Source organism: Schistocerca piceifrons, chromosome X (assembly GCF_021461385.2).
Source record: "Schistocerca piceifrons isolate TAMUIC-IGC-003096 chromosome X, iqSchPice1.1, whole genome shotgun sequence".
Classification (NCBI taxonomy): domain Eukaryota; kingdom Metazoa; phylum Arthropoda; class Insecta; order Orthoptera; family Acrididae; genus Schistocerca; species Schistocerca piceifrons.
The window spans coordinates 862,101,505-862,113,529 of record NC_060149.1 but is presented as its reverse complement, the minus strand read 5'-3'; the positions used below and the strand labels follow the sequence as shown (position 1 = coordinate 862,113,529).

General features: G+C 37.5%; 1 protein-coding gene across 1 annotated transcript in view; it reads right to left on the bottom strand.

Moving 5' to 3' along the window:
* LOC124722738 (Down syndrome cell adhesion molecule-like protein Dscam2) overlaps window positions 1-12,025 on the bottom strand; it is a 202,553-nt gene that overhangs the window by 66,596 nt on the left and 123,932 nt on the right. Inside the window, exon 8 of the mRNA XM_047247880.1 lies at window positions 213-398. Within this exon, the coding sequence (XP_047103836.1) occupies window positions 213-398 (186 nt within the window). The remainder of the gene's footprint in view (window positions 1-212; window positions 399-12,025) is intronic.

The following is a 12,025-nucleotide window of genomic DNA, read 5'->3' as shown; positions in this document are numbered from 1 at the left end:
CTATTATTATTATTATTATTATTATTATTATTATTTGCACTGTCAGCGGAATGCCTCAGCAGCAGCCACTGCTTTTAGTATCATACTCAAGGATATAAACACAAGGGAAGTATTGTCAATGTATTTATATATTCCACTCCTTAGAAAATGAGAAATGTTTCAAATGATGACTTTACAAGAATAAACATAAATAGCACAGCATGACGGTTTACCTGAGCCTTGAGTGCGTGTCATGATTGTGGGTGTAGGTGAACTTTGCCCCAGTTGGTTGAAGGTCTGCAGATACAAATAATATCTGGTTCCACATTGGAGATTACTCAATAAATAACTCAGATCATCTGCTGTTAATACTATTTTTTCCCATTCTCCAAATTCCCTTTTGAAATGTATAGAAAATCCTACAGAGGAAAAATTCACATACATTTGGTAATGGTACTTCTAGGCATGTAGGTAAATACATTTTTAAAACTGTCTACACATGTTTAAATGAATATATAGTATTTCAAAATGTTAAGAGTATTCATAAAAGAAAAATATAAGGAGCAATCAGATGAAATGAATCAAATGGAAAAACGTAATTAAACTGTTTATTATTTCAAAAGTAATTGCCATAAGTATTTAATATATTTAATCCACTGTGGGACATGGTCTTGTAGCTCTCAAAAGCTTTTGATAGAGTAAATCAAGACATGCTCTTATCAAAAATAGCGATGGTGGTGTCACTGGAGAACTCACACAATTACCGGAAACATTTTTAAAAGGTAGACAATAGTGTACAGAAATTATATAGGATAATGGTTAAATATTGGAAAGGAGATGGTCAAGAATATGTGATATACATTTTGGTGTTCCTCAGGGCTCTACTTTAGGTCCATTCCTACTTATGTGTTATGCAAAAGATTTCTCCAAGTTCTATAGATAACAAGCACTTGATCAGTATGTATGCTGATGACACACCTGGTGGCTGTTGTGCAACCAGTGAGCTGAGCCCAATAGAAGAGGTTCAAAACTTCACTGAAAGAGCCGGAGCCCACTTTGAAAGAGCCTACTTAAAAGTAGACACAGAAAAAATAAACATTATTTACTTTAAAACAAGTGGTCCCAATAGGAAAATATGTTGATTGATGAAGATCGGTCAAAAATCTGTTTGGAATGCAAATTTTTGGGTTTATACATAGATGACCCATTTTCACAAAAGCAGCAGGTTGACCAGTCTGAAAAAAAAAATCCAATCTATAGGTGTTTAAGAGGTTATTACCATACCTTAACTCTGAAAACCTATGCACTGAATATTTCAGAATAGTATATCCTTTCTTGTCTTATGGAATAGTACTGTGGGGTGGCACTTGCCACACCAATACAAAAAGGGTTTTCATATTGCAGAAGAGGGCCTTGAAGATCATAGCAAAAGTAGGCTTTTGCATGATTTTTCCTGGTTTTATTCAGTAGATTCAATATTTGAACAGCTTATGCCATGTAACTGATGAGGAGACACTGAATGGGGAGAAAAGAAATTGGTGTCACAACTTGACTACAAGAAGGAATCAGTTGATAGGATACATTCTGAGACATCAAGAATCACTGATTTAGTACTGGAGGGAAATGTACATGGAAAGAAGGGGGCGAGGGGGGGAGGCTTCAAATCATAGAGGGAGACCAATAGATGAATACAATAAACAGATTTAGAAGACTTTAAGTTGCAGTAGTTATTCGGAGATGATGAAGCTAGCACAGGATAGAGTAAGTAGCACGAAGAGCTGCATCAAACCAGTCTTTGGATTAAAGACCACAACAACAACAATGCCATGTATATGCTGGACACCATTACACTAGTGAAAGATGATACTATGGTCACCAAGAGGAAAATGAAATTCACTACCATGATTATGAAATTCACTACCATGATACAAGGCACAAGAAAGACTTTCACATGGTTAAAAGAAGATTAACTTTCACAGCAAAAAGCCCCTATGATGAAGGAGTTGTCTTTCATAATTCATTACCAAATGAAGCTAATATGTTGACAGGGATGCTTTCATAAAGTGACTAGAGCAGTGGCTTAACAAAAATTGCCCATATGATTTGGACTTAACATGAATAATAATATAAGAAGCAATACTGTATTAGAAACAAGTTTAGTAACTGTAGAATATTGTAAAATATTTGTAATTTACAATTGTAAGAAGTTTATACATTTTTAACAATGTAATGCATTTAAAATTATGTGTTAGTAGCAGATAATAAATAAATAAAAGATGGTAAATGCCTTCATGGAAAAATTTTTGCAGTTGCCAAGGAACCTTGACTGTACATAGGCATCCACCTCTTCACTCAAAGCAAATGGATGCCTACAAATGTCTTTCTTCAGTGCTGAAAAATATGGGTATTACATGGGTGAGATTGGAACAGTATGAAGGATGTGCAAGGGCTTCCTAGAGGAACTGACACAGTGTAGTTGAAACAACACGAATGCCAGTTTCAAGAAAGTCATGATAACCTTTTTCTTTGACTGCAAGAGCCCACTGCTTGTTGAGTTTCTGAAACATAGCGCCACAATTAATACACAGCAGTACATGGACACTTTGCAAACCTTAAAGCACACCATCTAGTTCAAATGCCGAGGACATTGATGGACAGAATTATTCTGTTGTGGGATAGTGCCTGCCCGTCTGTTGCTAAAATTGTTTTCACTATGCTGTGAAATTTCACTAGGAAGCAGTTACACATCCTCCACACTGTCCCAATCGCTTCCCATGTGATTTCCATATTTTTGGAGGCATGAAGAAAGACATTCATGGTTATCAATTTGCTTCAGACAAAAAGGTGCACATCTGGGTACAATCTTGTTTATGTCAGCAACCACAAACATTTTTCCATGAAGGCACCGATAATTTGTCTCACAGTGGCATAAATGCATTAACAGTTATGATGATTACTTTTGAAATAATAGACTGTTTACATACTTATTTCCATCTTTCTCGGTTTCATTTTACTGCCTCTTACATGTAAAACACTTCAACATTAGATACAAATACAGAATATTTATAAGATTTAGACGCTGCATGTCAGTATATTACCAGATTTAAAGAGCAGATAGTTTTTTTTCATTACCTTTATTGTATAATTTGTCATCTCAGCTATGCTCCAGTTTAGCCAAACCATCAGTTACAGCTATGCATGGGAAACTAATACAATAATTATCACAGCAGAAATGAGAAACTGCATAGACCCCACTGTTATCTAGTAATGATGTCTGATCTTTGCTGTTTTATAGTTTATCAAGCATAGGTATATTGATTGAACTTGTGTATGGCTGCAGATTCCAAAAATATGACTCCACATTTGACGAGCAACTACTGAGTGAAGGCTGTAGCTGCCAGATATAGTTCTATATTCTCCACTGAACAAATAAAGGATAAAAGTTCTTTTGAAAGCCCTTGAGATCAATAAACACTAGATACACATTATTCATTTTATTTTAAACAATTGAACTTCACTTAGTACTTCTCCTCATCTAAATTTCATCTAATCTTCTTATTACCAAATATCCATCTTCTGGTGGACATTGGGACAATATATGTTATATTTATGAGCAATAATGATAAATGATATATTTGCTGTATCTAAGGACTTGAATATGGAGTGTACCACCAAAACACGTCACAAATAAATAAAAACTAATACACATAGCTAATACTGTTATCATTATTGCACAGAGTTTCCTTATTTCTTCAAGCTTCTCTCGCTGCTCCATTGTATTAATCCACTTCCTTACAATTTTCAATTTTTCATATATTTCAAATTTCTGAACAGTCTGCTCTTTTGCCATATGAAGAGCGGAAGTGCCACATGTTCCAGTGCTATTTTTTCATAAAATGTGTTTTCAGTGTTGTTGTGTTCTTGGTTCTCTGTTGCATATTCCTAGACTTATTCCAAGTGTCAACTCAGGGAGAGAACACGCAAAACATTTGTTACTAGATGGTGCATGGTCTTTCTGCCAAACAGTGCTTATGTTTGGACTTCCAAGCATCATGTATCAAGTTCTTATCCATTTAGTTGATGTGCAGTTTGTGTGCTAATCAGAGTACATGTAATCTTTTTTTTATATCAATAAAACATTTTCAGAAACAGTAAAAAAAGTAGAGAAGTAAAGAGACAAAGTAATTTCTTCCTCAACAGTACGGACAGTTCTACATAAAAACTTTGCAACATTTGATCCTGAGACTGGAGATGTGTAAGAAGTAAAAGACAATACTGAAAAATTTTTCTTCTTGAATTTAATTTTGTTTTCCTCTTGTAAAAGAATTAACAGATATGATAATGGCTTTTACTGACTACAGTTCTACTTGTTAAGACATAACTGCTATATTCCTGTACTTGTATTACCACAAATAAAATGTAGTGCCTTAGTGTTAATGGCACTTGGAATAAAAAGTTTCTTATTGACACTTAGAACCAGACAGTTCCATGGTATGGCATCCAGATTGCTCTTAATAAATTATTTGTTTTCTAATTTGCCTCTTTACTTTTTGCAGTGATGAGGTGAGTAGCATAATTCTGTGGTATCAGAATATCATCTCAATTTTTTGGAAACAAATAAGTTATTTAGGAACAGGGATGGATTGTTTTCTCACTATCTTGACTAATGTGGGATTTGGCCCTTGGAACATTTCACATTTGCAGTCTTCATGTGTGTATCTACTGTGCAGTAATGCAGAACTCTGTTTCCCTAGGCTACTCTACATAAATAAATACACACTGTGAACAGCCCAGGTGGAATAACAGTATAGGGCACTGATATTTGTAGATATAATGAAATGTTTTAGTACAATAGAAAGTTAGACATGGAGGGAATGAATGGGTGCTATTATACCAATTAACGTAACACAGTCCTGGTAAAGATCAATCTTTTCTGGAATTTGTTCTTTGCTGAGCAACACTGTTCAAAGCTGTTCTCATAGATAAATATTAATCACTTTCACAGTCAAACCACACTAGTCTACTGAATGCTCATTTTTTTGCATAATCAGAATGTTCTCAGTTCAATGAATGTGTCACAACAGATGTATACAAATACCAATTTATAACATGGATCAATCAGCTTAATGTTTGCACTGAATATGTTGTCTGCACTATTACACAGCACACAAGTTCACACACTAGCAAGAATTGTCTTTTACCACATAATTAACCTTCTGCCTTTGCACAGCAACTGCCACCACTAGTGCACTAGAGAACCAAATGCAATGCTTACATTGGACTATCAGTATATATGACATGCAGCTTACAACATCTCTATCTTTAATTTACCGAACCACCAGTATTTTATATGGATAGAATCAAAGTGATGTGACAAAAGCCATGGGATAGTGATATGCACATACAGTGTGAATCAAAAAGGACTTTACAAATTTATTTATTTATTCACACATCAAGTTCTGTAGGACCAAATTGAAGAGCAAATCTCCAAGGTTATGAAATGTGTCAGAACATCAAATTACAACATAAAATTAATAACAGACAAAAATAAAATTTTTATTAACCCAAAAAAAAGTCAAGCCATAAGTTTAAATAAGTGCAATCAACAATATAACATCATCATAATTTTTCCAGGAACTCCTAGACAGAATAGAAGGAGTGACCCATGAGAAAACTCTTCAGTTTAGATTTGAAAGTGCATGGATTACTGCCAATATTTTTGAATTCTTGTGGTAGCTTACTGAAAATGGATACAGCAGTATACTGCACACCTTTCTGCACAAGAGTTAAGGAAGTCCGATCAAAATGCAGGTTGGATTTCTGACGAGTATTAACTGAGTGAAAGGCGCTTATTGTTTGGAATAAGCTAATATTGTTAACAAGAAATAACAATAAAGAATATATGTATTGAGGGGCAAATGTCAAAATACCCAGAGTAGTGAACAGGGGTCGACAAGAAGTTCAGGAATTTACACCACTTATTGCCTGAACCACCCATTTATGAGCCAAAAGTATGCTTTTAGAATGGGAAGAGTTACCCCAAACTATAATTTGACATGACATAAGCAAATGAAAATAAGCAAAGTATACTAATTTTTGCGTTGAACAATCACTTACTTCAGATACCATTCGAATAGTAAAAACGGCAACATTAAGTCTTTGAACAAGATCCTAAACACGGATTTTCCATGACAGTTTACTGTCTATCTGAACACCTAGAAATCTGAACTCTTCAGTTTCACTAATCATAAACCCATTCTGTGAAATTCAAACATCGGGTTTTGTTGAATTGTGTGTTAGAAACTGTAAAAAATGAGTCTTACTCTGATTTAGCATTAGTTTATTTTCTACAAGCCATGAACTTATGCCATTAACTGCACTATTTTACACTGAGCTAATGCTGCACACAACATCCTTTACTACCAAGCTAGTCTCATCAGCAAACATAAATATTTTAGAGTTACCTGTAATACTAGATGGCATATAATTTACATAAATAAGGAACAGGAACACTGATCCATGGGGCACCCCTCATTTGACCATACCCCACTCGGACCCCACATCACAGCCATTCTCAACACTATAAATAATGACCATTTGCTGTCTGTTGTTAAAGTAAGAAAATGCATCAATTGTGAGCTACTCCCCGCATTCCATAGTGATCCAACTTCTGGAGCAATATTTTGTGACTGACACAATCAAAAAATATGCCTAGCATTCAAAACGTTTTCTTTAACCCATCCAGTACGTCACAGAGAAAAGAAAATATAGCGTTTCCAGTTGTTAAATGACTTCTAAAGCCAAACTGCACATTTGATAGCAAATCATGTGATATAAAATGATCAATTAACCCGACATACACAGCCTTTTCTATAACTTGAGCAAACACTGATGGCATAGAAATAGTTCTAAAATTGTCTACATTATCGCTTTCTCCCTTTTTGTAAAGCAGTTTTACTGCTGAGTACTTTAATCTTTCAGGAAACTGACAATTCCTAAAAGAAAAATTACAAATATGGCTAAATACAGGGCTAACATGTGCAGCACAGTACTTTAACATTCTGCTCGGCACTCCATCATATCCATGAGAGTCCTTAGTCTTCAGTGACTTAATTATTGGCCCAATCCCCCATTATCCGTATCACAGAGGAGGATTTGAGACATCAATCTCGGAAAGGCATTTGCCAAAAGAGTTATATGATTCCCTGTAGAAAACTAAATTTTTGTTTAATTCACCAGCTATGTTCAGAAAATGATTGTTAAATACTGTACATATATCTGATTTATCAGTAACAGAAATATTTTTGCTACGCACTGACTTTATATTGTCGGGGTTGTGCTGCTGACCAGACACTTCCTTCACCACTGACCATATGGTTTTAATTTTATCCTGTGAATTAACTATTATATTTGTGTACCACATACTCTTTGCCTTCCTAATAACATTTTAAGCACCTCATAATACTGTTTGTAATGTGCTACTATAGCTTGATTGTGACTACTTTTAACATTCTGATGTAATTCCTTCTTTGTTCTACATGATATCCTTACCCACTAGTCAGCCACCCATGCTGCATTTTACTGCTAGTATCCTATTTAGAACTTTCTAATGGAAAGAATCTCTCAAAGAGCATGATAAATGTGTTAAGGAAATCATTATATTTGACACCTATGTTATCGGCACTATAAACATCCTGCCATTCTTGTTCCTTGACAAGTTTTAAAAACTCTCTATTGCCAATGGATTAGCTTTCCTACATAGTTTTTAATTATATGTGGCATTTGTTTGAGTACAAATGCCTTTTAGTGTTAAAATTTGTGCATCATGGTCTGAAAGGCCATTCACCCTTTTACTAACAGAATGCCAATCTACTAATGAAGAATGAATAAAAATATTGTCTATGGCTGTGCTACTGTTCCCCACTGCACCCTAGTTGGAAAGGACATAGTCTGCATCAGATCATATGAATTTATGAGATCTATCATAATCCTTTTTCTTGCACAATCATATACAAAATGTAACTAATTTCTGGTACTTCCTATAAAGTGAATCAAGAACCCTCTCTAGCCTGAGCAGAAATGCTCTGAAGTCAGAGTTAGGAGACCTATAAACAACAACAATTAGAAGTTTAGGTTCACTAAATTCAGCTGCCAACATTCAAATATCTGTTCAGTGCAGTGCCATGATACATCTATGGACTCAAACAGAATACTGTTCTTTACATACATGACCACTCCCCACCCCACAAGGACCTCCTTGAAAAATAGACAACTAATCAGTATTCCGGTAAAGAAAGCCTCTGAATTGTCAAATTATTTAAGTGGTGCTCCGATATACCAATAATTTCAGAGTCAACATCTAGAAGCAGTTCACTAACTTTATTTCTAATCCTCTGAAGGTGATTCCTTAGTTAGAGGGACTGCCTTTAAGCAGGTAAACCTATCAACTGACTCCAATCTAAAAAACGGTGCAGCTCTAACACCAACTACTACAGGAATTTTTCCATGAGTGATCCCACCACCACGCACAACATTTTCACCTATAAGCTTTGCCATCCTCCCCTTCCCATACCTACTGAGGTGCAGGCCATTCCAAGTGAAATCTGATCTACTGATAGACTCAACTGGCACCACTGCAATGTGACCCGTGTCCTCTACCATCAGTGCCTTCTCCAGCCCCATGTTAACATGCCTAACAGTCACATTAAGATGAGACCGATCATGATGCTGAAATAGTTGCATGAAATGCACATTAGTGTCACCAGCTTGGGTAACTATCCTTACCAGGTCACACCTACATCATATTCCCCATCCATATCAAGACTATTCCCTGATTCACCCACTATAACTACCTGCTCCTCTTCCATAAAATTCCTACGTAACTCCTCTATGCTGCTATGCTGTCAGTCACCTGAGCCAACCCTGCACTAGGCTTCACAATGCTGGCGACCTGGTATTCACTCCCCAACACTTCCTGCAACTGCTGGTCCACACCTCTACCATGTGAACTACCTAGCAGCAGAACCTTTTTCTTTCTGTTACATTTTGAAATGACTTAGGCCTAACTGCTGAGGACTGCTGCATGTTTCCAACACCTACATGTGTCATTGAGATAACTTACAGAATTGGTAGATGTGTCACTTTGGAGCAAAAAATCTCAAATTTCACATAAAAATGTCAAATGTCATTTTGGTCTGATGTGACTACACCACTTGTGATGCACCAAACATCCCACCAGTAGTCAATTTCTTCCCATACCCATTGCAGCAAACTGGGTGTAACTTGTGCAACAGCACTGTAGATTCGATTTTTTAGGTTAGCTAAATTATTTGGTTTTGGAGGTACATACACACAGTCTTCAATGAAACCCCCTAGAAAGAAATCCAGTGATGTGAAGTGGCTGTGACTGAGTTGGCCACACAATTGGCCCTTCACAGCTCTGACCCTACATGTCACAGTGAACAACCCATGTCAATAAAGTTCTTGTGCCAAGAAAAAATTATACACCTACCTGGAGATTATTTAGCATATTCAGTGCAAAATTTACAACAGTTGTTGAAGAGTTCATTTTATGAAATCAAAACACAGAGCACGCATGCTCTGCTCCAGTGAAAGCAACCTTTTAACTGTGCACTAAGCTGGCACTCCTGGTTGCAAAATGGGATACTGATGCACCATGTGAATCAAACTTGAAGTTGTTTGCTGCAGAATGGCAGATCTACCAATTCTGTAAGCTATCTCAAAAAATTTCTATTTCATTCCAAAGTTGTAAAATCCTCTTTGACTAGTATCGCACACATGAAGTGTAAAAGGCCATTGCATTGAAAAAGCTGTCATTCGTACTCAGGTGATTTATGTGAACAGGTATCTGACATGATTAACATGATTATGGCTGCATGACAGAAATTAACAGACTTTGAACGTGAAGTGGTAGTTGGTGTTAGATACATGGGACATTCTGTCTTTAAAATCATTATGAAATTCAGTTTTCCATGATCCACAGTGTCAAGAGTGTGCTGTGGACACCAAATGTCAGGCATTACCTCTCACCACAGACAACGTAGGGGCCAATGTGTTTATGTAAAGATGTATGTGCTAACAGACAAGCAAACCTGCATGAAATAAGCACAGAAATTGATGAGGGAAGTATGATGAATGTATCTTCTAGGACAGCGCAGTGAAATTTGGTGTTAAGAGGCTATGACAGCAGACAATTGATGCGAATACCTTTGCTAACAGCATGACATCACCTGCAGTGCCTATCTTGAGATCGTCTCCATATTGGTTGTACGCTAGATGATTGGAAAACTGTGGCCTGGTCAGATGAGTCCCAATTTCAGCAATTTCAATTGGTAAGAGCTGATGGTAGGGTTCAAGTGGGGTGAAGCCATGGACCCAAGCTGTCAACAAGGCACGGTGCAAGCTGGTGGTGTCTTCATAATGGTGTGGGCTGTATTTACATGGAATGGACTGGATCCTCTGGTCCAACTGAACTGATCATTGACTGGAAGTGGTTATGTTCAGTTACTTGGAGACCATCTTCAGCCATTCATGGACTTCATGTTCCCAAACAATAACAAAATTTTTTGGGTGACAATGTGCTATGTCACTGGGTCACGATTGTTCATGTTTGGTTTGAAAAACATTTTGGACAGTTCATGCACATTTTTTGGCCACCTAGACTGCCCAACATGAATCCCACTGAACATTTATGGGATATAATCAAGTTTAAGTTACTTTCCATTAGGATTGTGGAATGCACTCAATGAATGTGATTTGACTTTCAAAATGATGGAGCACAGCAATCAGTTGTCCTTTCCTTTCAGGCTTTATTAAAGGAAATCTAGATTTTGGATAGTGGCTAGCCATTATCAATGCTCTATTTCATAATTCCAATATGTCTCCTAGTTCATCAGTCCCCTGTTGTTTGGCCTTCTGTCACAGTTCATTCAAGACTGAATGAACTGTGACAGAAGCCTGAAAACAGGGGACTGATGTCCTAGAACATGCGTTGAAAATATGAAACAGTGCAATGCCAATGCCTAGGCACTAGCCAGAATCTAGATTTTCTTTAATAAGGCCTGGCAGGTTGGTTGATTGGTTGGTTTGTGGGATTGAAGGGACCAGACTACTAGGGCCACTACCCCTTTCTTCATGAACTTTAAACACACACAAAGAATGAGAACAAACAATGGAGATGAGAAGAGATGACACAGGACAAGAAATACACAGACAGAAACCAGACACAAGGAATTAAAATCACACAGAGTGTGACAGCGGTTGGCTGACCACAGAAATAAAAAAGGTAAAGGCAACTACCAAGAAATGCGCTACAAGGCCCAGTTGAAAATTGTAGGTCAAAGGTCAGACTCAACACAAAAAAGGACAAACACTTAAATCGAGTGATAAAATCCCCATGCATGAATAAAACTCAAAACTAAGTCTACCATTGCAACGTCATCTGATAAAAGTGCAGGAAGCGTATCAGGAAGCGCAAATGTCTGCCTGAGTGGAGTTAAAAGCAGGCAGTCCAACAAGATGTGGAAGACTGCCAAAGCTGACCCGCAGCAACAAAAAGGTGGATCCTCACAGCACAATAAACAATGGTGCATCATCCAGGTGTGGCCAATAAGCAGCCGGCAGATGACAACAGAGTCCTTGCGAGAGACCCGCAAGGAGGAATGCCACGCACAGGTAGTCTCCTTGGTGGCCCGAAGTTTGTTGGGTGAAGGCAGGTTGCGCCATTCTTCACCCCAGGTGCCAAGTACCGCAAAACTGACCTGAGGTCAATCTCCAAAAGGACAATCTCCAAGGCTGGTGCACCGACAGCCTGTTTGGACAGCATGTCAACATGTTCATTTCCCGGGATGCCGACATGACCTAGGGTCCACACAAAGACCACAAAGCGGCCGCAAGAATATGGATGGACTCCTGGATAGCCATCACCAGATGAGAGTGAGGAAACTGCTCAGGGAGTCACTACAGATAATGAAGGTCTCACCTGAGCAGGAGCAGATATGCTCTCTGGCGGGAGAGATAGCGACCA